The following is a 24141-nucleotide window of genomic DNA, read 5'->3' as shown; positions in this document are numbered from 1 at the left end:
AGACTGCGCTTTCGTAGATCCGAATCCGACGCCTTGTGGTGTGATCTAAGACATGTTGTTTTTGTTTTCGAAGCCCGTAGCTTTGACGCTCGTCCCGTTCAGGCGGTATGGCCATGAACCAAATCCAGGCACTTAGAGACCTTGTCGGCAAGTTGCTAGATATGAGTATGTCCCCCGCCACACATAGCGGCGTACAAGTAAAGAGCAGTGCATCAATTTCAGATCCGCTCGCTCTCAGAATCCCCGGTTCCGCTCCGCTCAACAGGCTATACCGACATGCACGTCGCTTATCCTCCTTTCCGCTCCTCCTCGTTCGCAGGCAGCGGCTCGATCCTTCCCGGTTTGGGTTCCGCTCCGCTTCTACTCCGTTTTCTCGGCTTCTTCTTTTTTCCTGCGCTCTGCCATGACGATTGCGGCTGGGGTGGCATGGCACTCGACGCCGATGATGGCTGCGTCTGCGGGGCAGGCAGCTGCTCACTGGCATGGTTCGTCGAACTGACCCCTTCGCCGCCAACGGTCGGGTTGGGAAGAGGCGTGGGTGGTGCTGGAAAGGGTGTGTGGCCATTGACCCCGGATGAGGCCGGTTGACGAGTGGTAGTCACCGAGAAGGGGGTAGCCGCTTCAGTCTGAGGCAAATGACTTCGAGTGGTGGTGGGCGAGGGGGTGACAATCTCGCGGACAGGGGAGAGGAACGGGGCATTTTTAATCGGGGTCTCGCCGATCGTAGGGCGGTTTTGCTCAGTGTTGGCGTTCTGAGATGACGGACTCATGAGCGGGGAACGCTTCTCTGACGGTGGAGTCGTGCTAACTCGCAAGGTGTTCGATGAAGCTGTTGCCGCGCCATCCCGCTTCTGCCTCGGCGGCGTCATGCTGAAGCGATCGTGATCCCCAAATCCATGCTGGTAGGAACTGCTTGGTGGATAGTCATTCACAGCCGTGAGTTCTTCACCAGGCACCTCAGGATGAGGCGGGTGGATGATCTGGCTATCTGAAAGGAGCGGTGTCTCGGTACCGTCAGACCAGCGGATAGGCTCATAGTCAAGTCCAAGTCCGTTCGGTCCGCCAGGAGAGTTCAAGTCCTCGATCCAATCCTGAGGGTCGTCTTGGGTTGCACTTGGAGCATAGGAACCATTGACAATGAGGAAATTACCATCACTCGGTTGCTCGAACCTTGATGTAGCATTTCGAGTCGTCGAGCTGGTAGGAGGAGCAGATCGAGGGCCACCAGAAGTCTCACTCGGCTCCTGGCTTAGTGGTGAAGGAGAGCGGGACGATCGCCGTCTTGAGCTATTCAGCAGCGGTTGCACCAGCTCTTGTGATGGACGTTTCCGTCTTAGCTCGATCTCCGAATACGGTGGGATAGGAGCAACTTGGAGGCTCGAATACGGGACAGGATTGTGCGCTGTACCGCCAAGAAACCATCCGACATAGCCCTTCGGTACGGCGCGATTGGACCCCTCGGGCATGTATCCCTGACCTGCTTGTGGATATTGTTCCACCGCTAGCATGTTGGGCGGCACGTCGCCGCTCATAGTTATGAATTCCTGGTATCCCGGTGGCACATTACTGGCCGCGGCGGGAAGCGCAAATGTTGGCTGTCCCGAGGAATCGGTATGCGGTCGTGCCGGTTGCGACTGCGAACGGGTAGTGCTGTTCTGGATGCCATTTAGAGTATCCGTCCGTTGTCGACGAAAAGCAGGAGTGCTTTGTGACAACGACGGAGAAGATGGGTTTGTTCTGGTTCCATCAAAGGAGGCTGACGGAGTAAGTGGCTGGGACTGTTCCGCACCATATCCGTACGGGTAATAGTTTTGCATGTTGCCTCCAGCAATGTCTGCTATTCTCGGGCTTGATAACCCGCTGGAGGTAGGGAAATAGCCTTGGGGTAGAGGGGTAGAATTTGTTCGGGGTTGACTCCCCATAGAAGCATTTGACATGGGTGGTAGAGGATAGCCGTACGGCTGTGCCCACGGTAATGAGCTCGCTGGTATCGCATTTTGGCCTTGCATTGGCAATTGTCCACGGCCTTGGGCTCCCGAAGGATGAAGGTAGAGCGGCGTTTGGCCAGCTTGATTCCGCATAGTGTCCTGCGGCTGCATTACGAGCAGGTTGAACGATTGGCGAAGTGCATCCAGATTCGCCTGGCTGTAGTCGGTGGAGGGGTAGCTTAGAAACGCGCCGTTGGGATATGGAGAGCGGAAATTGCTTGGGAATGTCGACGTCGATGCTCGCCTATATCCTTGCTGGGACTTCGAACTGTTGTTGTGACGATTTCCACGACCACCCATTCCGCCTCGACCGCCTCTCGTGCCTTGGCTGGGAAGTTGGGGTTGCAAAGCTGCTTTTGGCGCCGGTTTCCTGAATATATGAGAGGACTTCTCTTCTACTGGAAATTTGAATGCGACGCAGCATCCGTCCAGATCCGCCTTGTTGGCCAGGAAGTCAAATGCTCGCCGTAACTCGAGATGAATCCCCCGAAAAGCCGTTGAATCGGCCGAATTGCCCAGGTTACGCGATGTATTGAATGGCTCCTCAATGCAGAGCCGCCATTGACCTTCTTTTGACGCCCCGTCCCATCCCTTTTCTTTCCGGGTCAATACCCTCCCTTGTCGAACTGAAATCACCGACCTCTCGTAATCGAGCTCGTGCGCATACTTTCGGTAAAACCCAACGAGAAGTTCAGCGAGGGACTCTTCATTTGAGCTCTTGTCTTGAAGCTCAGCAAGGTCATCAGCAAACCCTGAGTCAGTGCCATCATTCGAGACGGCTTCTTTGTGCGGTGATTGATGTAGTGTAGGGAGGACAGGAGGATTCCGCGTTTGAAGGAAGTTAATGATCATGCAAATCCAAGAGTAAGAGCTTAAAGTGCCGCCGATACCTGTTCACGTTAGATTATGGTCCTTGCCGCTTCGTGTCAAGCCGTCTTACCAGCATCATTGAGGATTCTCTGTTTGGTCCAGTATTTGATAATCATCGTCAACGGCCGAACCCTCTTGTCAATCTGGACGTAAGTTTTGATCATACGAGTGTTCTCCAAAGCAAGGGTGTTGTTGACGTTCATGTCGCAGGCAAGATTTAGTTCCGGATCCCATATCTTAACAATCGGGACTTTGGCTGACGCAACGCATATTACTTTTTGCATGCCATCTGCCTTCGTGTCAGGAAATACCGAGCAATCATTGCGATGAGGCAACTTACTATTTGCCAAAGCTTCCGCTAAGATGTGCATTGTTTCGAGTTTCTTCATAGACGTTTGAATGCAGATATCCACTATGTCAACAGTTAGCTCATTGATGCCGACGACAATAGCATCACACATACCGTCAGAATCGCTTGTGCATAGCAAGTTTCCAGAAGAACCAAAGACGTGGACCTTGAACTCATTTCCCGGCCATTCGCGATGCAGTATTTCCTCTAGCTTCTCTACCAGCCGCTGTCTTCTTTGCTCGCTTTCCTTGGACGGTTCCAGCTTTCGGAAAAGGTCGGCCATGTCATTTTCCAGTCTCCGTTCCTCCTCTTCATCCAACGAGCGTTTGACCCCCTTCTCTTTCAGCAAAAGTTCATCGCCGATGTTGTACGGTATCCGCCGCCGGCTGAAAGCCGAACTGGTTTCGTACTTGCATACCGGTCGCGATCTCGGCAGCGATGAAAGGTATCCATTCGCCTCGGAAACGACAGATCTGGGCGAATGGCTCCCCAGCGCGCCCGTCGGTGAAGGTGTTCTTGATCGTCGGGTAAAGTCACGCGCGTACTGGTGCGGTGTGTTCGGAACGGAGTTCGAGAGCTGTGCCACGAGGGGAGGCCGTGAAGAGAGGGGAAGTTGCATGTCCTTCATGGGTCGATCGCCCATAGCTGTCCTTTCGCCGGTCGTCATCGGCGCTCTGCCAACGGGATTTGAGGTTGACGGCGTATTATTCCCATCGAGCTTTGCTGTAGAAGCAGCCACTTTTCCAGATTTCAAGGTGTCACCCGCGACTTCTGCTTTTTGGGACAAAGCGCCCAACGAATAGAATATTCGAGGCTCGAGGGATACGCGTCAGTGTGCGAAACTTTTGTGCAGGATTTCCCACGGCTTATGGAAGATTGGATGTTATCCGGTATCGAGGATCGAAGACAGGGAAGGGCGGGGGGTGCAGCTGGGCCGGCTTCGAACAGACAACGGAGGCGCTCAAACGATAGATGTTGTGGTACAGGATCGGAGGCCCAGACTGACGGGAAATGGAGATACACGGGTTATCAAGATAGCAGAGAAGCAGATGGTGAAAGAAGCATTGGTAGTGGAGGTGGCCAAAAGTTCCAGTACAGAAAGCCTTAGCGTATATCGGGATTAGAGGCGCGATTCATTCTCCACCGTGCCGCTGGTACTGTGCCGGTACACACTCTATTACTGTATTTTACTGCCAGCACATTGAAATAGATGCAAGAGACAATAGCGATACCATAGGCGGAATACAGGGCGGGAATTCGATACCAGGAATTACTCCAGTTGCTTTTCATCATCGCCACATGCGAATAGTGCAGGGCCATAAGATTGGAGAACCATAAATGATAAATCTGACAGCGCAATCTACCGCATTCGGTGTCATCCGTAAGTTATTAAGTATGTATCTGTATATTATTTAGGGTGAGCCATAATGAGCCAGATATGGTCTATAATGCTGTATAAATACCAGTAGTTATCCCAAGGTTTTGTCCAGTCCCCGCTTCATACCTTACCAATCCTAGCCGCAGTAATACAGATTTCTCGATGCATACACGCAGTAGTCTTTCCGGTTATCACGATCATATGTTTCCATTGTTCTCAGGCTCTAATACTTTCCCCAGAGGCCCAGAGACACGTGCTTGGGTAGTGAAGTCAGGTTAATTAGCCCAAATTAAACCCTCCTCGATATCCATGCGGGCACGCGCCGAGGCGGATACCCACCATAGTACCCGGTACATGTGTACAATTTCAGTATTTCACGCATACCCGTCCGTGTCTAAGTGATTCCGATAGTCTGATCGTGCTGGCAACCTGCAAGAACTGAGAAGGTGTTCAATTTGTTACACCATGACCTTTATTTAGAGCATATCGTGTTAGAACCCAGAGCATCCAGACTTGTCGTCCAATACCATATTGTACTGGTAGACTTCATAATCACGAGCAAGGAACAGAAACACACATCGAGCAGCTCCATGAAGTAATGGACTGGTCCTGGGGATAATAAGTATCCAAGTACTAAGTACTAATGTCTAAATGTCTATGTATGGTGAGAATGGTCAACGGAGATGCTGCCGCCGCTAACTAAGCCCATCGGGAGACCGTGTCGGGTAAGCGGGTACAAATACATGGACTTGACTCTTGAGCTTCAACAGCGGTCTTCTGATGGCTGGCATCTGTTCTAGACCTCATTGATCTAATTCTTTCAACTATATTGATCGTATAAATAACTCGATTAATCCTCTAACTTCTCGCTTCTTGATCAGGGTTTGAATTCCGATATAACCCTAATAATAGCCATGGCGAGTCCTAGCCGACGATTGCGTATGTCCAACCATCATGCAACATTCACTCCACTAACGCTATTTTAGTAAATCCCATCCTGTTGTAAGAGTAGACCCAAGCGCAATCTGAGGGATATATATCTAAGCAGCAGTAGCGTTTGTGACTTGCAGGAGAAGTTCAGGCCCGCGATCTATCAATATCCCGCCGTACTCGCTACGACGCAGAAGCTACTGCAAGCCAGTATGTTCTTCTACCTGCCATCCAATCTCAGGGGCACCTCTTTGTTCTCATCCACTCGGGGTAATCACTTACGAAGAGAATAGGCAAAATCCTGAATTTCCCCGTCGTTGCAACCACGCAACTGAAAGGCAAGCTCGGCGAGACATGTCCTGAATTGCAGCTTGATTGTCCCGGAGGCATCCAGACACTGGTTCATGCAGACAAATCGTTGTTCTCTATGTGGTATGGAAGATCCTGTTCACATCTCCGATTGAAATTGATGCTGAGACCGTTATGTAGGACAGATGAAGTGAAGGAGGCTCTGAGAAACGCCGGGAAGCTTTCGCCGGGCGGGCGCCCTCTGGAGGTCGTTATCGTGGGCATCGAGTCCCACATATGCGTGGCCCAGACGACGTTGGATCTGCTCAAGGATAACCACAAGGTATATGTGCTAGCCGACGGAGTCTCAAGTTGCAACAAAGAAGAGATTCCAATTGCACTCGCGCGGCTTCGTGCTCAAGGAGCTATCGTTACAACCAGCGAGAGTTGGCTGTATGAATGCATGGGAGATGCAGGTATCCAGGAGTAAGATATTCCTAGTCGAAACTATCTAGCCAACTAACACTTTTGTAGGTTTAGAGATATCTCCAAGCTAGTCAAAGACACGAAGGATAGCACGAAGGAATCGATGCAGGCATTGTGCAAGATGTGAGCTTAGCCCTCGTCTAGAAAGATATAGCCATAGTATTGAATATTTACAAGTCCCATTGATATTGAACAGGGCGACAGATCTTGCTACCTGCATTAATAGTGATTGACTGGGAGGGTAATTGGAGCACCTCCGCGGATTTCTAGTGCTTTTTGAGACATAAATCCATGGACTAGGCTTTGATCAAAGACCAAGATGCAATTGAAAAACTTGGCTATATAGGAGCACAGTTCAGAGTATAGTTATCGGGTATCACGGTAGGTACTTGAATGTTGTACGATTTATCCATGGCCCTCGACATGCGGATCGGCCAACCATGGTAGGGGACTCCATGTGATGATGTCAACATGGCAATTGAGCCCTCCCTCCCATGATGGAAACTTGTCATAATCACGCATCAAACTTGAAAATCATGTGTTCGGATTTCTTTCATTATAATGTGATCCTTTCAATCATTAACCAATCTCTGAAACATCTGTGGAAGAAGTGCCTAATAATTTAATTCTCCCACCCTCATAGTCTAGTTCCATCCCCGGCCTAACTAAGTCCCACGATGGCTCCCCAAACCATCTTGTCAATCAACGCCGGCTCAAGCTCCGTGAAAGTAAGCGTCTATACATATGAAGAGCGTGGAAAAGTCCCATATCAAGAAGCGGAGATTCAAGTCAGCGGACTGACCGCTCCGCCGGCAAGCCTGAAATACAACCGCGGGGAGCATGCGGAGAAGAAAGAGGTCCCAGGGGTGACATCGCAAGAAGATGCATTCGAGATCATTTTGAAGCATCTAATCGGTGATGAGGGGTTGCCGATGATCGCCAGCCACAACGACGTGGGATATTGTTGCCATCGAGTGGTCCATGTCCGTCTCCCTCCAGTCCTCCCTAGCTTCGTTGAAAAGGGGCTTCCGTTCTAACCTCGCATCCACCAACAGGGCGGAGATTTTGACGACGCTCATGCGCTCGATCAAGTAACATTTCGTAGGGTCGACGAGCTATCCGACCTCGCGCCACTGTAGGGGAACGACTCTCTCCAACTGCGTTTTGCGACTGACCGAACGCAGTCACAATGCGGGAGCTCTCGCGCTCGTGCGAGCCGTCCAAAAGCAGGTTCCGCAGGCCAGGAATATTGCGTTCTTCGACACCGCCTTCCATTCGACTATCCCTACCTACATCTCCACGTATCCCATCGACCCCAAGGTGGCCAAATTACACAAGCTGCGGAAATACGGCTTCCATGGCATTTCGTGAGTGCACGGCCCTGCGTTTTCGACGCCTGCCTCCCTGACATATCCAGCTACGCGTTTATTTCCAAATCCACCGCTAAGTTCCTCAAGAAGCCGCTTCAGGAGCTCAACATCATCGCGCTCCACCTGGGCAGTGGCGCATCCGCGTGCGCCATCCAGGGCGGCAAGTCGATGGACACGACTATGGGGCTGACGCCGCTCGCGGGGCTTCCGGGCGCGACACGGAGCGGGAGCATTGATCCGAGCGTGGTGTTCCACTACACGAACGACGCGGGGACCTTGTCGCCGGAGAGCACCAAGGATATGCATGTCACGCAGGCGGAAATCATCCTGAACAAGCAGAGTGGGTGGAAAGCGTTGGCGGGCACGACGGACTTCGGGGTGATTTCGGAAGGGAAGAGTGAGGGGGCGCAGCTGGCGTTTGATATCCTCGTGGATAGGATTTTGGGGTATGTCGGGAGTTACTATGTGAGGCTTGGTGGGAGGGTGGATGCGTTGGTGTTTGCGGGAGGGATTGGTGAGAAAGGCGCGAGGTTGCGAAAGGAGCTGGTAGAGAAGGTGAGATGTTTGGGGTTTGAACTTGATCCGGGCAAGAATGAACAGGAGCTTGAGGACGAAGTGGTGGACATCTCAGCCAGTGGCGCGAAGAACAAGGTGCTGGTTTGCCAGACAGATGAGCAGGTAAGAGAGAACTCCGGTGAACAAAGAAGGAGATGTTGACCAAATTCAGCTCCAAATGGCCAGGGACTGCGTAGGAAAGTTCGCAGCTTAACTGGTGACGCGGTATGCAGGCAGTCAAACAGGGAGAAATTGGCTGAGGTGTGCTCATCAGTCAGATACGGTTACAATTAGGGTATTACGCTATAATGTTGTTGACAAGGGATCCCACGAGAGTCTTCTTCGCCGTCGCTTCCAGTCCACCATGGGATCATCCAAGGTATGATCGAATTGAGTGATTCCTCTTCGCCATCTGGGCGGTGGAGCTTCGATAGGGGGAGCATTGGCCGGAGGGGGCTCCTGTGGAGGAGGCGTCGATCCACCTCTGCTGCTGAGTTTCAGCGAGAGCAGGATAAACATCCCGGCCACGACGATGACTAGCAGTAGGATGGCCTTTCGCTTGATGCTTTTCTTCTGGTATCCCGTGGCGACCGTCAGCTCTTTATCCGCCGCTTTGACCTCCACCGCCATCCGTTCGACGTTGTAGTCGATGCGGTCGAGCATGGTGCCTTGGTCGATGACCATGCTCTGGATGTCTTGGAAGATGTTAGAGAGCTCGATGATGCCTTGGGCGATCTCTTCGATTTCTCGTTCGCGTTGCGCGATCACGGCTTCGTTGCCATGTTGTGCCATGCGCTGTTTGCTTTGGAGGAGGGTCGATTGAGAAAAGTATTTGTCGTTTTCGGATTCCTCCAGGGAGGGATCTGTGTAGGAACCGGCCAAGGGTGTGGATGAGCGTGGCATTGGCGACGCAAACCCACCAAGCTGACGGAGTTCTAAATGACGGTTAGATTGCAGAAGATTAGACGCTGCGTTGCTCGTAGCACTTACTCTTCAGATACGCAGATTGCTTCTTCCTAAACAACGCACTGACATCACCGACCTGTGTTGCCATCGAGATCTTGAGATTCTTCGCGAGCGTTTCTTCCCCTTTGCTCAAATTGCTCTGTTGCTTTGCCTCTCGCACCATCATATCCAAGCGCTGCAGTGACTTCTGACAGTCCTGGAACCGCCTCGTGATCTGCTGCGTCAACTGCTCAATCTCCTTCTCCTCCGACTTCTTGACCGATTCGTCGTCAAATCCCGGCAGCACATGCTTTTGATGCAGTTGTTCCAGCCGCCGGGTTTGGGTTGCGATCTCAGCCAAGTACTCATTGATCTCGTCCTGGATGTCCAACCACCGTGGCGGCAGGAGATCCATCTCTATGACCGCATCGCCGGTATTGTCGAACGCTCCCTCCGACATAAGCCCGCGGCGCTCCTCCGCCAGGGACGAACTGTCACCGAATCCATTGAATGCTGGGCCGCCATATCGTGATTTCTTTGCGGGGTGATGTGAGTAGGATTGTCGATAGGAGATGTACCTGTTTGGCACAACATGTCAGTGTCGTGGACAGTTGAATCAACAGGGCAGGCAACCAACAGGTTTGTCCGGTCTCGCCACATGGCGACTCCAATAGCTCAGACGCTCATCAAGTTCCCTCTATGTTGGGCGGAGATGTCGACCGCTGGAGGACAGCGGCCTCTGCCGCAGGGCTATGCGAACCAGAAGCTCCCTTGTGATGACGTTGCAGAAGGCTACAGTCAATGGAGTGGGTTTGTGAAAAGGAATATACCAGGTATGATTGTTTGAACGGTATGGGACAATGGGGCTTCAGCAACAGTAGTTTTCGCTCCTTAATTCGTATATATCGACAATGCCAAACGTGTTGTCAGTAATACATACAAATAATAATCGAAGCTTGATGAGTGAGAGCCTCAGCACGTGACGAATGCTTGGTGTCCCAAGTACCGGTACATCCGTATCTGGGCCCGCCAGATCGCCCACCAAATGGCCAGGCAATGAGGCAAAGTACCAGCTGAAACATGAACGATAAAGCTTGATGCCCAACAAACTGACTCCCTATCCACGTGACGGCTACGTTGCAGGCACTCATCAGATCCAGACATTCCCCACCTACAGGCGACAACATCTGAACATCAGGACTCATCTTCCCCAGTCTAACAAGTTCCTACGACTTCCGCCTTTCAACCTTTCGCCTTTGTACAGCACTGAGTATCCTCTCAATCCTACGAAAAACCCGTCTGTTACCACGATTATCCCCCCGCGGCCATCCCAACTCATTTCCTTTGGAACATTCTTGACCGGTCAAGCTTACCAAAATGGTGTGAACCCCACCATGACCCCACGAAATCTGTCTCCTATGCTATGATGGTGCTGCGATGTTGTCGCGCTCCGAGGCTGACTGTCAACTAGGCTGACTCCCTAACCGAAGAACAAGTTTCCGAGTTTAAGGAAGCATTCTCCCTCTTTGTAAGTCGCAAGTGCCTCAAGGCCGCCTGGTTATCTCAAAGCCCGTCTGCGATTGGGAGGCTGACACAGTCTACTGCGATATAGGACAAGGATGGCGATGGTGAGTTGATCATCCCTGGATACGAAACTAGCAGAGTGTGTGCAGACGGTCCATATGAAACGGTTGATGAATGTCATGGGAATTCATTCTTCGAATCGTCCTGTTGAATATCCCTGCGCGCTGCATTGCATCAGGTTGAAATTGGACGTCAGAATTGACCGGTATACTAGGACAAATCACGACGAAAGAGTTGGGCACCGTGATGAGGTCGCTTGGCCAGAATCCCAGCGAATCCGAGCTCCAAGACATGATCAACGAGGTGGATGCCGACAACAATGGCACGATCGACTTCCCTGGTCCGTATATTAAGCGCAGCGGAAATCGATTGTCGATGCTAACGTCTACGACTAGAGTTCTTGACGATGATGGCAAGGAAAATGAAGGACACCGACTCCGAGGAGGAGATCCGTGAAGCGTTCAAGGTGTTCGATCGTGACAACAACGGCTTCATCTCAGCTGCCGAATTGCGCCACGTCATGACCTCAATCGGAGAGAAATTGACGGATGACGAGGTGGATGAGATGATCCGGGAGGCCGATCAGGATGGCGATGGCAGGATTGACTGTATGTTCCCTGTTCCGTGGTACGATTCCCTTGCTGACACCCCATGCCAAGACAACGAGTTTGTGCAGCTCATGATGCAGAAGTAACCGCCCCCGTGTTTCGAGCGGATAAGTCTTTGATGTGGAAATGAAGTTGAGATCCGGTGGTGAATGAAGTCTGTTGGTACATGCGGTCAGACTGGTCCAAGCTGCTCGGTGAACTGTCGGGCTTTCCTACGTTTCACTGCTTTTGCGAGATCGGTCACCTACCTTCAGCCGAGCGGAGGACATTGGTTCCTCAAAATTCAGTAACGAATCAATTCCCTTGCCCGTGTCAGCGTGTTTCGTCTCAGCTTATCCCTGGTCTCGGGAGTTTATGTCGTTCTCGTCCTCGCCCACTCCTGCTTGGATCGCCGCAGAGATCCTCACAATCGCTCAAGAAGAAGGAGACTACTCCCCGTGACCTTTGGCCCTAGCCCTCCTTCAATGCATATGCCCTATTGCTTCAGCGATAAGATCGCTTGGGCGGCTCTCTCAATTTTCGGACAATACGGGACTTGACCAATTGGATGTGGTCACGGCACGTCTGAACGTACTGGCGAAGGTGCGGCGTCGAGGGCCTTCCATTTCTAGTTACCAGTGACTCTTTCCCTTTTTGAACGACATCCTCACGCACCTACGGTATGCGAAAAATGGCGATGAGCGGGTAATCAGATGCTCATTTCCATTTACTGGACTTCCAATTCGACGGTGCACTACTGGATGGCGTGTGATATACAGCTCTACTTGCTTCAACGAGTCGGTTCTATCAATCCTGAGTCATTGTTCTATCAGAAGTCACCGCTCCATCTCAAGATGTTTCATCGTAGTACAGAGAGAAACCGTTCTCCTATGCATCTCCTGCTGGTCTTTCCATCCAACACTATTGAGACTACTTACCAACTGGTAGCGCACCTGCACCTCTGCCTCGTGTCTATAGCTTTCTTTCCTCTCCCTAAGTCTAAGCAATCTCTCGGATTGGACCAACCGACCGCTATGGACTGTTTCGACTGGTTGATCTTTCGGGTCCTGCCATCTTCTCGTGGATTTCCCCTGTCTCTACTTCCCGCCCTGTTGTATCTCCCTACGATTCTGAACATTGTACATGCTTTCTCTCTCCAGCCGATTGAAGATGTCGACTGCTGGACTTGGATTGTTTTCAGTCCGTGAACGGGAAACAGCGAGGTCCTTATAAACATCATAGGGTCTCTCGTCCTTCTCCCAGTTTTGTGTTTCTTCCACTTCACAGCACCCATCTTCAGTTACTCGTACCGGGTGAGTTTGAGCTCCGCAAAGCCCCCTTCTCCCCACTTCATCTTCATCCACATTTGCTCGAGCTCGAGATCCGGCAGGGGACCATGATTTTTCTATGGATTCCTCCGTTTCACGAACTCCAGCATCTCGCGTCAACTCGTGCCCAGTGATTGGCAGCAGCTGACCTTTCTAGATATCCGACTATACTTATCGAACTGATATCACGCCAACATTCTTCTCTATCTTCACGGGTGAGTGTTGACCTCATGAATTCCCCTCGTGGACTGACGCTGACATCACTGAAGGTGCTGAAAGAACATTCTCTCACCAGCTAGACGAACATCAGTCGCCATGGTGAAGAAAGTCATCGTGAGTTGTTTCTGTAATCGTCCCTCACACTTCTTTTTCATTAACATGTACCATCAAGATCTTTGGGGCTTTTGCCTCCCTCCTCTGTCTTACCGACGCCCACCACAGTGTTCGGGCCCATGTCGAGCTCTACAGTGAGCCAAAATGCACGTCACCTCGGATTGCCGAGAGGGAGCATATCAAGGAGGGCCACTGCAAAGACATCGACCATCCCTTCTGGAGCTTCGCGGCATTCCCGAGACATTGGAAGGGCGACACCTACAAGTCACATTGCTCCATCACCACTTACCGGTCTCATGGCTGTGCCGGTGATGCCATGGAAGTCTACGAGCTTGCCACTCGTTCCGGGAAATGTAACCCTGCTTCACCGTTGAGCGACCAGGCTGCTTCCTCGGTCAAGTTGGACTGCGGCAAGAAAAAGAAGCATCACAAGGAAAAGAAGCCAGAGAAGGAGAAGCCCAAGAAGGAGAAGGAGAATAATGAGAAGCCCAAGAAGGAGAAGGAGAATAAGCATCATGATAGCAGCGATCATCACGATGATGACAAGCATGATGACCCCAATGTTCATGTCCACCATCACAAGCACAAGCACATCGGCGTCTTGCCTTCCTCCGATCACAAATCCAATTGGGACAAGTCCTGCCACACCAACCCTGGCTGCAATTGCAAGCCTGGTCCTCACCGCACTTGCCCGCCCTGCGATCCTTTCGTCTGTGGCGCGTTCACCTCCACGACCAGCTGGTGTGATCCGACTGTGATCGCTACCGCGGTCATCTCATCCAAGACTGTTCCCGCCTGCTTCACCAAGGAGATCGTCGTCACTCCCACCAAAGCCGAGTACATCTGCTACGATGAGGCCTGCTCGCGTACCTACGGTGGCATTGTCAACGGAAATAAGCGTGGTGAAGTCCCTGCGGAACCCACGCCTTCCCAGGCGCCGGTCATCCGCGCACCCCCCTTGTCTCCTGCACAGCCGACGCCGATTCCTATCCACCATCCTTCCGAGGTGGTCTTCGTGGTCAAGACGGACCTTGAGACCATCAAGAAGTTGAACAAGGTTCAGGTTGCTCATGAGAAGCCACATGCCAAGGTCTAGCTCAACGGACATTGAGCGCTGGAGAGGAGGTGGTTGGTTTGCAGACTAAGATCCGACTCTCTTGCTTTCCTATGGGCACATGGGTGAATGGATTGGAGCAACGGCGTCTTGAGGATGGTGAATGGCACCTGTTTGTCTCTTTCCTCCGTCATGATTCTCCCTGTGGCGATGGATTTGAATGGTGGATTTTATTTTCTCTTTCCCTCCTTCGATGTACCTTTCTTGTCTGACATGTTTTAATTCGATTGCTGTTTGTGTTCTCCAAACTCTTCTTTGTTGTGATTACACCTTGACACTTGCATGGCAGCGATCCATCAGATGTGTATTGTTCACCGATGTGATAGAGTAGACATTGAGTAAAGTTGAAATAGTATTGGATCTCAAAACGCCGTTGCTGATATGACGTTGAGGAGGCCTTCCATCTCATCTAAACGGAGTGGAAAGATGAATTGTAGCAATCGTGATCCATAGCACATCAATCTCATCATGATCGATGCAAAACAGTCCCACAGGTCAGAATATTGCCGAAACCCTGACCCTTTCCGACCATTGCATCGAAAACGCCGGCAAATCTATATCCCGTCCAAAGATTGAACAACAATCAACCATTTTCACAGTCCCATCTCCTCATGCTCCATCTCCCCAAATGCCCACCACGGCCATGACCAACCCGGAACCCCACAGTGCGCCCTTAATCCCCTGCAGCAACCGAAACCTAATCAACCCCTCCCGCACCTCCTCCCCATTCAACTCCTCCTCCTCCTCCGAATCCATCTCAACAATCTCCCTCCGCTTTGCTGCGGCCTCCTCCCGCGCCTTTCCGCGCGTCCCGGCGCGCCCGCCCGCACAGCTCGCGACGCAGCTCGTGACGCCGTCCACGCTGGCGCCGGCGCCCGTGGCCAGCAGCACCCAGAGGATGTAGGGGTGGCGGCTGTGCGGCGGCGAGATGTAGTAGGCGAGGAGAAGCGAGGAGGAGGCGAGAAGGGTGAGGGCGCATTGGTGGAAGGTGGTGGCGGCTTTAAGGGTGGTGAGGGTGGTGTTGGCGGTGGTGGCGGTGGGAAGGGTGAGGAGGGGGGGGATGGCGACGGTGTGGAGGGAGTAGTTGAGGCCCTGTGGAGATGGCTGTCAGTATGGATTTCTATATCTTCGATGATATTCGGAGTTTGATCTTGGTCGGTGGGATGGGCGGGCTGAAGACGTACCGTTAAGAGCCCGAGACTCACAACCCCGACGAACTTTAGGTTAGACGCAAGGAGTGAGGGCATGGTGAAGACGATCCTGCGATCCTGCGATCCTGCGATCCTGCGATCCTGCGATCCTGCGATATCGACTGATCTGGTGCTTTCGAGCGATCTCGCGATGAGGGGTTTGGGTGTGGACGTTATAGCAAAGGTCTTGATGGTGATCCAGATACAAAAACTTGATGTTGTTTGGTGTCAAAGACGATATGGGAGCAAGCTTAGAGGCGAACTAGATGGTGAAGTAGCTGAAGGGCTGCCGGATTTTGCCGTAGATTGCTTGAAGCTTCGATTTCTTGGCCCTTTGGTTCCTGGCCAACGAGTGTTACGTAACAGGTTTAACGAGCTGCTTAAGGACCTGCTTAAGAACTTGATAATTGATTAATTATTTGTCGTTAATTCCATGAGTTCAAGACCTGGATATCGAGCTTGTTCGTGCCAAGACCAACGCTCTTCCCTCGTCGGTGATTGGTTCACTCTCGTCTGCCGGTTGCGTTGCATATGAAATCATTACCAGAGGAAGCATGGTTACTCACAATAGATAGACATGCTTAGAAAATAGGTGTAATGCTCTACTGAGGGTTGTATATTTACAGTCTCTTCAAACCTTTAATTGAATTCTTTTTTCCTTCCCCACTATTGTCCTCTCATCTCACAAGCAAGTTCTATAGCGGCACCATTGGTGACCTCGGCAACGCCGTTGGGCGTCCTCCGCTCCTGCTGACATCAGGACCGAGAATCGTCCCGCAGGCCGCAACACGTTATTTCCACTCTAGACGTCTAGTCTCGACGAGCAACTTTCCTTGATGAACTTTTAAGTGATTTAGACTCCGGAACTCTGCCAGCGTCTGCACATTGGAAACTCCTGGGAGCAAGTGGAATATCGGTCGAGCGTGCAGTTATCACAAGAGCTTGGAAGCCGTGGGTAGCCGGAACCTAATATTATAATATCATCGCCTCGTTAGGCTATCAATTCACCAAGATGCCGATGCAAAGACACGAATATGTCAGTGATGTATGGAGAGATGGAATCTTTGGTACGTCAAGCACTTTCATCTGGCGGAGGTATTCCTCTCAACCCGGAGCGCCATGATTTCGAGCCATATCTTTCCTAGCTAGCAACCACGCACGACTGCGATCCGTTGTGTAGCTCGGAATCAACTCTCCGACCCGTGAGGCATTACACCTTGCGGTTACTCATCGTCGAACATAGGCGGTGAATCCTTACTAACGCCGCCTCCAGAGAACAAGGTGGTCTTCTGCACCGGCGGCGCCGGCTCCATCTGCAGCGTGCAAGTGCGCGCCATGGTGCATCTCGGCGCCAACGCCGCCATCATCGGCCGCAATGTCGAGAAGACGGAGAAGATGGCCGCCGACATCATGACGGCGCGGAAGGGATCCAAAGTCCTCGCTCTGGGCGGCGTAGATGTTCGGAGCATCGAGAGCTTGCAGGCCGCGGCGGATCGGTGCGCGAAGGAGTTAGGGAGCATTGATTTCGTGATGTGAGTGTTTCCAAGGGGTTGACAGTCGAGGGACGCTCTTTCAGGGGGGGAAGGGGAATAGAGGCTAATATTCCTGTAGTGCGGGAGCAGCGGGAAACTTTCTAGCACCGTTGGAGCAGATTTCGTCGAATGCATTCAAGTCCGTTATGGATATCGATGTCCTGGGCTCATACAACACCGTCAAAGCCACCATCGGATATCTGAAAGAATCGGCAGCCAAGTACAAGACCGACGGCATCACTCGTAAGTATATCATTGCTTTCACCGGATTCTCCCCCTAATCCTATACCCCGACATTCAATCTCCCCTAATACTTACTCCCCACTAGCTCCTCCCCGCGGTACCGGCGGCCGCATTATCTTCGTCAGCGCCACTCTTCACTACTCCGGCACGGTCATGCAAGGCGCCCCCTCAGTTGCGAAAGCCGGTGTCGATGCACTGGCTCACTCCGTCTGTCTCGAATACGGGCCCTTCGGCATTACCTCCAACGTCATCTCGCCTGGTCCCATCTCCGGCACGGAAGGCATGGAGCGACTGTCCAAGAAAGAGAACGCCGCCGCGTCCAAGCGCATGATCCCGTCGGGCCGATGGGGGACCGTGAAGGAGATTGCGGATTCGACGGTCTATTTGTTCTCGGATGCGGCGAATTACGTCAATGGGGAGATCCTTGTCGGTAAGTTTTTGACGTCCTTTCGTTCCACGACCTTCCAGAGGTGGGAAATGGATGACTGACTTGCTTTCCTGCATAGTGGATGGAGGTGCCTGGCATACATCTGGTGTCGGCTCTGGTGGAGCGTTTGGGTATCCCGATTTCCTCTTCACGGGGAAGCCTGTGACCGGTGTCGCAGGGGGAAAGAAGTCGAAGTTGTAAGCGGTCGCTGTCCCGTTCAGAGCGCACTCGATTATAAGCACCTTACAACAGCGTTGGCTCGTTTGGAAACGTTATCCAGTCGGCGTTCTCGAGGTTGCGGTTGCTATGGCCATTGGCGGAAGCGATATTATTGATCGGATACTAGTATACAGAGCGGAGTATTCACCATGTTTAACGGAACACATTCTTGTGTTTTCGGAGCCCCCGGCAACATAGGAATTTAGAGCATACAAGTAGTATGAGTGTATGACGACGTCAATAACTTGATTATACTTGCGGAGCTACGGCTTTATAGACGGATTTGCGGGTTGTTCGTTCCATCGTTTCTACAGCAAGTGAACGAACATAATTTGCTTTAACTTCATTGGTATTGTTCTTGACGCCTTGCGATATTCCAGTGGTATCTCGTGAAGCGTCTACAGTACGTACACATAAGCCTTAGCATTCCCCTGATGACATCACGTTTTCCTCTTCCGTCCTGCATATCATCATCTCAAAAATGAGGTCAACATGGCCTCCCAAGGCCAAGATCCCAAATGAAGAGAAGCGGCTCTTCGCCACTTGGCGTGAACCCTGTGGCTTCTACTACAAGCTTCGATAGATGAAAATATAAGGCACCCCTAGAATCCTGTGAAGTCATTTGAACTATTGTTATCATATTAGCCATGCCCGAAGGAATCGCAGCCCATGTGAAACACCCTATCCCTCAAGGGTTTCCCGTGTTTTTGAAACACGCAGTTCTGAAATTCTAGTGTTGGTTTCGATGTGGATCTCGAATCCATCGAGGACGACAGATTCACGATTCTGATTGGATGAAAGACGGGAAATCGCCCAAGTTATCGTGTCAGGGGGCAGCGGCTCGGGGCATAGCGCTCGAGCGTTCTAGCGACCCGCTCGGTGATTGGGATCCGCATGACATGACGATATGGGCGGGAAGGATTTGGCCTTTGGGCCTTGGGATCGAGACTCGGGTCGAAGGGGGAGAATACCTGAATCAACTCTCGTGTGTCCTGTCAAAACCCAAGTTAGGTAACAAGTGATTGTTAGGAGAGATCATTTGTCTCGTCGTACAAGGAGACAATTCCATCTCGTGGGATTGGACCATTTGAGACCAAGGAGGATAAGGGTTGAACAAGGGACGAGATTTGAGTATTATTGTATGGCCTATTGTGGTATGAGTGACGCGCGAATTTGAGGAAATGTCACCATTCTCTTCGAATATGGCTCAAGTTTTCCATCGGATCGAAATCTGACGGAACTCGGATTGATAACCATATTCATACTTCCTCTGGTATGGTTATCTGGTATTTGATAATCCAGCGCCCGATGGTCCGAAGCCGCGTGTCGCTGGATTCGTGCTTCTCATGCTGTACAACTCCACGTCTTTCGAGTTCCGTTCAACACATGGCCAGACAACGATATGCCTCGCCGAAGCATCACGGGGCGGATTTATGCACGATTCCGTTGGCATGTCGAAGGGATCATCCACCACATAGATTCCAGACGGGTCTTCTCGTCCGATCTTTGGAATGTGACGCAACTGACATCTTTGTGCTCCTCGACTGGACGTCCAGTGTCATGTGTTGGAGACCGAAGGACGTAACCATGCGGTTTTGGCTCGTCTCCGCATCGTATCACGGCTCCTCAAACCGGCCCGACGCTTTTGGCTTCCGGTTTGTAGACTTCGTATGACCTCCACGAGACGATGGCTGAGGGTACAACGGATCAAGGGCCTCCCTATTCCTCATGGTTACTAGGATGACGACGATGCGAATGCTTGTGATCGTCATGATTTTCCCGCGTTTAGCCCACCGCAAGTATCACCATGGGAGACTGACGGCAGACGGGAATCGACGAAGTGGATATTGTTGACATCGGATCGGCAGCTACGGAAGCGATCGTAGCCAGAAGCTTGGAACTTGGAAGTGTTAAGTATTTCAGCTGCAAAGATGGGAAGTCGAGTTGTAGATCTGTAGAATCGTGGATGTCTCTTGCTGCCCTTGTCGTTAGCTCGTCATCTAACGACCGTATCCTCGAATCCCTTCCGATCCATCGCTGTTGAATCAATCCACTGCCACGTAGTTCGAAATTCCAATACTTGTTAGAACCGAATTAAGCCTGCAAAGTGCAAAGTGCAAAGCGCCAGGCGTCAAACCCCGGTAACTAGAGGGTTGATGTATCCGAATAAAGTAGCCGATACGACGGCAATCGATCTTTGGTTGACCAATTTATACCAATCCGAGCTTTGTTTGTTCTCCATTCGGCATTCCCCAGAATTCCCCATATACGTCCCCTGTTTTCTGGATGCCATTTGTTGCACCAAGGAGAGGGATTCGCCGAGCGAGGGTTCAATTGCGGTCTCTCAAGGACTTCGAGAGCCTCTATTAATGTTTTCATCCGTTCATTAAGACTTGATCCATGGGTGGATCCCTTCTTTCTCTTCGGTATTTCTTTCCTTTATACTTGGATCTGGAACTTCCGAGCTCCATTCTTTGGCTGGTTGAGCCAAGAGCAGTAGCGGAGCTGGGATTGTTCCCGCCCGACTAGAAATGGATTCGTAGTTCTGGCTCTGTCTTCACTCAGCGCGGAAGTACCGGATGACGACCCCGTGGTCCAGCTGTATGCAGCATTTGCGGATGCGAACTAGTAGTTGATGATTCAAGTGATAAATCCAAGTGACGAATCCTTTCCCAAGTCGCCGCAAATTCGGAACCGGAGACCGGTCGGGAGAGACATTTTCATAAAAGAATGATATATAAACTCCGGTCCCCCCTCCAACGCCTCACAGTGTAGATCCGGCTTCGTCTTGCGTTTCTTATGACTGTCAAGGGAGATATTGCGTGTCGCAGGACCGTCGCGAATAGTCACGGATGGGATTATGATCGTATTATCGTGCACTCGGGTGATCCGAAGGATTACACAGCATTGAAGTTTAAGTTCTGCGCCCGCATCATGGTGGTCCACGCTCATGAGATCCCCGTCAATATCCACATTGGGAAATGCTTCAACTCAGCTACTTCGACGGCCTCGCAGCCTCGATGCGAGAGAGACCAGGCATCGATGACTAGTTGGATGGTGATTTCATAACAAATGAGGACAAGAACAAGTTGGTGGCCATCTTCTTCCACCGCCAATCTCGAGATTCTCACCTCCATCCTCCATCGTTGACGTCCCCTTCCCAAAACAACTTTTAGCTGAGTGAGTGTAAGCACTTCCCTCCGACCCTATCACTATCAGCTCCAAATTCGACGACGAGACAGTGCGGTGTCAGGAACCCTTGAGACTTGACACCGTAGCGCTGCATCGACCACGATCATTAGCGTGGTTGGGGGAGTAGCGCCTAGCGAGATCCGCATTCATCGCATCTCCGCCACCCAACAACCTTAAATTCTTGGTAAGGATTTAGTATCATTTAAGTACCTGTAATTTTCTGCGGGATGATGAAGGATGGATCCGGCCCGAGCGTCCAATTGTCCAAGAGTCGGACGGAGCATGCAGGTTTTCAGCCTTTCACAAATTGCTAGGAATGAAGAACGCTTGGGATGAAGAGTTGGTTGTCTCGGTGAATTGCGAAGTGTCAAGAGTTGTTCGTCACTCCGTCGTGCCACCAAACCTTCCTGTTCTTAGTTGTTCTTAGTTTGGTTTTCATACTGTACATCCATCGCATCCCCCGAGACAAATCTTGCATTCTTCCTTCATTCCCGATCTCCACTTCCTTAGTACTGACTAACAATCGGACCTCTTTTCTCTTTTCCGATCTACCTATTCCACTCTCCTCGCCCTCCTCAGTCCTCCTCTCCCTCCATCACTCATATCCTATTTCTTTTCCTTGTTGGATCTTCAAGTTCCTCCTCACGACGCCTCCCGTCACCGATACTTCTGTTCTGCTCCCTGCACCAACCACCTTATCCATCCCCTGCCCCTACCAGTCTGCCCTTGCCTGCCTCCCGTTGACATCTGCTGCAAGCTTGCCAGTTGCATCATTTGTCCATCGAGATACCACTATCCAACAGAGGCGGAGGGGCGGGAGATTTCCCCGTTTCTTTGTGTCCTTCCAATGTCGGCAGCATTCATAGCCTGATTGTCTGCCGGGAGCAGAGGTATTGATTTCATCCATTTGCTCGGTCCTGCACCAATTCATCATGTACCCTTCGGTAAATGGCGGTACTATGAGCATAGCTGACTTGCATATCTTCAACCTAGATCAGGTCTTGAGGAAGAGTACCTTCCACCGCCTCGACCATGCCGACAAATCCTCGTCCTCCTCTTGGCCAGCCTGCTGGTCCAAATTACCTTCAGATTCTGATTCTCTTCCTCTTTTCCTTCCCGGTATTCACATCAGCTGTGCTCTCTCAGTCCTACTGTAGCCCCGGAAACACAGGATCCGACTTTACTTCGATCCCAAGCGATTTCCAATCCAATGGCTTTTGCCATGACAGCTGCACGAAGTATGCATTCGCCATCGTGCAGAACAAGAATTGCTGGTGCTCCAACTATGCTCCCGCCGACGAGCAACCCGTCAGCGACTGTGGTGAGAAGTGTCCTGGATATCCCGCGGACAAGTGTGGGAATGAAGGGAAGGGCCTCTTTGGCTACATTGTAGTTGAGAACAACAAACCATCTGGAACGAAGAGTGGAGACGCTGGAACTCCTTCGACTTCGGTAAGTTGCCAGACTGCTATTACTTCGGCGTATGCAACATTGCACATTGCTTGGCACTAGCACCGACATTGGCAATGACTTATGATTGAGCGACAACACTGGCCCTGAGTTTCTGCCTGCACACTTGAGGGGCCCTTTGATATCTCCCTCTATTCAACGCAACTCTCAAATCCTCCCTACACCATTTTCACACGGTTCAGACTTCTATCCTCATGCACATGGGCCCTCATGCACATGTGCCATTTCCTTGGAGCTTTCCTTTGAGTGTTTTATGATGCATTCAGAATCACAAAACCACCTGTTTCTCCTTCATATCCTTGATTTTGACAATAAATCCTGTACAGACTTCGACTACCCAGGAGCCATCGACTGTTACCGTCACCCCATCAACTTCGGTGAATCCCTCTCTTGTACTCAGTCCAGTATGCTGGCATTGAACCCCTAACGGCTAACTGCACTCAACACTGACCCTCATACTAACGTATCTGTTTACTCTAGTCCTCATCCTCCGAAATTTCTTCGCCTGTAATCGACATCCCCACTGGCCCTACCGGCTCGGTCATATTGACGACCGTGTCTGGCTCAGTGGTGACGCAAACGGTAACAGCGCCCCCCACCCCGCCGATGCTCCCCGCGAAATCCGCCCGATCACCCGGATCTACGGCCGGTATCGTCATCGGAGCCGTGGGCGGCGCCGCCCTCCTAATCGGCATTGCTTGCTGGGCCATCTGGAGACGACGTCGCCGCCAAGAAGAGACCTCGGACAACGAAAAGTTCCAGGTGGAGAACCGACCCTCGCGCAACTCCAGCACGCTCAAGAAGGGCGGCTTCCTGTCCAAAGTGTATCACGCCAACCAGGGCGTGCCCGCGGGATCCGGCGATTCCGGCAACAGCGGAGGCGAGAATTCAGCGTCCAACGGGATCACCCCGACCTCCGAACGGCGGCTCAGCAAGCCGTTGGTGTACGATCAGCGCTTGAACCCCGTGACCTTAGCGGCGAACAACACCAGCAGGGCCAGCTTGAACACGTTGCAGGACAATCAGGATTATTCTGCGCGTATCCTCAACGTAAGTCCCTCGATCGCTATGCTCTCTATACTCTCAGACAGTGGTACTAACCAGTCTCGACTAGGTGCGAAACCCTGACCCACCCACACCCAGCGAGTCCCTGCAGAACATTGGCAGGTCTGGATGAACCGTCTCCAACGACCTACAAATAGCTCGACGAGCACTTCTCCCCACCCCCCTGATACCAACGTCACGCGAAACCAGTACATAGACGGACGTTTCCTTCCTTGATTCAGATTTTGTTTTTCGAGCCACGGCGGTCATCGGCAGCGAATCCTGTCGCTCTATGGCTCGCGCCTTGATCGACCGCTCATAGCAACGGCGTACGGGACGAGATACACCCCCCACTGGTGTCACCGCGACGCCTGGGATTTTGCGGTTTTCATCGATGATCCAGCGAGCGATCATCGCGCAGCGGGCGATGTGACGAATGGTTGATTATCGGATTTGAGTATATGCAGGCCTTCCCACGAACGGGGTGACTCCTGTGGTGGGTTAGGTTCTGTGGAGTGGGTTGGAATCGTCCTGGTCTCGGAGACTGCGAGGATGCATCCCGATCTGGACGATGGCCTAGAACTTAGGATGCAGATTCGATATAAAAGCACGCGCAGCGCTAAGAGGGATTGTATATTACTTCTTAGACTTGAAGTAGTCTGGAGAGAACATGATGATTATGGATACCCATTGAACTTGCTTCTAATATTAGTGATATT

General features: G+C 51.6%; 10 protein-coding genes across 10 annotated transcripts; 6 read left to right on the top strand and 4 right to left on the bottom strand.

Annotated features, from left to right (window-relative positions):
• Nucleotides 1-2098: 2098 nt before the first annotated feature.
• P152DRAFT_466391 (Nucleotidyltransferase) lies at nucleotides 2099-3826 on the bottom strand (the record flags this gene model as incomplete). The annotated part of the gene is made up of 5 exons (XM_033680690.1): nucleotides 2099-2145; nucleotides 2285-2878; nucleotides 2929-3147; nucleotides 3199-3270; nucleotides 3322-3826. The coding sequence occupies 5 exons, from the start codon at nucleotides 3824-3826 to the stop codon at nucleotides 2099-2101; spliced, it is 1437 nt and encodes a 478-aa protein (XP_033534095.1).
• A 473-nt stretch (nucleotides 3827-4299) lies between these two features.
• Nucleotides 4300-4558, bottom strand: P152DRAFT_458303 (uncharacterized protein). The gene has a single exon (XM_033679423.1). It carries the CDS (start codon nucleotides 4525-4527, stop codon nucleotides 4312-4314), a length of 216 nt encoding a protein of 71 aa, XP_033534094.1. The 5' UTR covers nucleotides 4528-4558; the 3' UTR covers nucleotides 4300-4311.
• Nucleotides 4559-5386: 828 nt separating this feature from the next.
• On the top strand, nucleotides 5387-6488 carry P152DRAFT_481982 (Isochorismatase hydrolase). Its single transcript, XM_033681857.1, has 6 exons — nucleotides 5387-5524; nucleotides 5572-5587; nucleotides 5640-5725; nucleotides 5809-5947; nucleotides 6005-6289; nucleotides 6338-6488. The coding sequence occupies exons 1-6, from the start codon at nucleotides 5500-5502 to the stop codon at nucleotides 6414-6416; spliced, it is 630 nt and encodes a 209-aa protein (XP_033534093.1). The 5' UTR covers nucleotides 5387-5499; the 3' UTR covers nucleotides 6417-6488.
• Nucleotides 6489-6804: 316 nt separating this feature from the next.
• Nucleotides 6805-8476, top strand: P152DRAFT_416564 (acetate kinase). Its single transcript, XM_033677068.1, has 4 exons — nucleotides 6805-7272; nucleotides 7345-7424; nucleotides 7474-7656; nucleotides 7707-8476. The coding sequence occupies exons 1-4, from the start codon at nucleotides 6967-6969 to the stop codon at nucleotides 8374-8376; spliced, it is 1239 nt and encodes a 412-aa protein (XP_033534092.1). The 5' UTR covers nucleotides 6805-6966; the 3' UTR covers nucleotides 8377-8476.
• A 221-nt stretch (nucleotides 8477-8697) lies between these two features.
• P152DRAFT_383110 (t-SNARE affecting a late Golgi compartment protein 2) lies at nucleotides 8698-9819 on the bottom strand (the record flags this gene model as incomplete). Its single annotated transcript, XM_033675774.1, has 3 exons — nucleotides 8698-9149; nucleotides 9205-9737; nucleotides 9797-9819. Coding segments are annotated over 3 exons (1008 nt in total), but the record flags the coding sequence as incomplete, so codon positions are not given.
• Nucleotides 9820-10582: 763 nt separating this feature from the next.
• Nucleotides 10583-11437, top strand: P152DRAFT_473632 (EF-hand protein; the record flags this gene model as incomplete). Its single annotated transcript, XM_033681258.1, has 6 exons — nucleotides 10583-10588; nucleotides 10631-10687; nucleotides 10772-10787; nucleotides 10958-11083; nucleotides 11139-11351; nucleotides 11403-11437. 6 exons carry the CDS (start codon nucleotides 10583-10585, stop codon nucleotides 11435-11437), a joined length of 453 nt encoding a protein of 150 aa, XP_033534090.1.
• Nucleotides 11438-12973: 1536 nt separating this feature from the next.
• P152DRAFT_473631 (uncharacterized protein) lies at nucleotides 12974-14087 on the top strand (the record flags this gene model as incomplete). The annotated part of the gene is made up of 2 exons (XM_033681257.1): nucleotides 12974-12991; nucleotides 13050-14087. The coding sequence occupies 2 exons, from the start codon at nucleotides 12974-12976 to the stop codon at nucleotides 14085-14087; spliced, it is 1056 nt and encodes a 351-aa protein (XP_033534089.1).
• Nucleotides 14088-14714: 627 nt separating this feature from the next.
• Nucleotides 14715-15352, bottom strand: P152DRAFT_473630 (uncharacterized protein; the record flags this gene model as incomplete). The annotated part of the gene is made up of 2 exons (XM_033681256.1): nucleotides 14715-15197; nucleotides 15290-15352. 2 exons carry the CDS (start codon nucleotides 15350-15352, stop codon nucleotides 14715-14717), a joined length of 546 nt encoding a protein of 181 aa, XP_033534088.1.
• A 478-nt stretch (nucleotides 15353-15830) lies between these two features.
• P152DRAFT_340238 (sporulation protein SPS19) lies at nucleotides 15831-17951 on the top strand. The gene is made up of 5 exons (XM_033675321.1): nucleotides 15831-16362; nucleotides 16569-16827; nucleotides 16907-17070; nucleotides 17156-17500; nucleotides 17577-17951. The coding sequence occupies exons 1-5, from the start codon at nucleotides 16308-16310 to the stop codon at nucleotides 17696-17698; spliced, it is 945 nt and encodes a 314-aa protein (XP_033534087.1). The 5' UTR covers nucleotides 15831-16307; the 3' UTR covers nucleotides 17699-17951.
• A 4034-nt stretch (nucleotides 17952-21985) lies between these two features.
• P152DRAFT_363831 (uncharacterized protein) lies at nucleotides 21986-23434 on the top strand (the record flags this gene model as incomplete). The annotated part of the gene is made up of 2 exons (XM_033675399.1): nucleotides 21986-22360; nucleotides 22859-23434. Coding segments are annotated over 2 exons (951 nt in total), but the record flags the coding sequence as incomplete, so codon positions are not given.
• Nucleotides 23435-24141: the final 707 nt, after the last annotated feature.

Source organism: Eremomyces bilateralis (assembly GCF_010015585.1).
Source record: "Eremomyces bilateralis CBS 781.70 unplaced genomic scaffold P152scaffold_9, whole genome shotgun sequence".
NCBI lineage: Eukaryota > Fungi > Ascomycota > Dothideomycetes > Eremomycetales > Eremomycetaceae > Eremomyces > Eremomyces bilateralis.
Note: the sequence above shows the minus strand (reverse complement) of the source record. Positions and strands in the feature narration are given on the sequence as shown.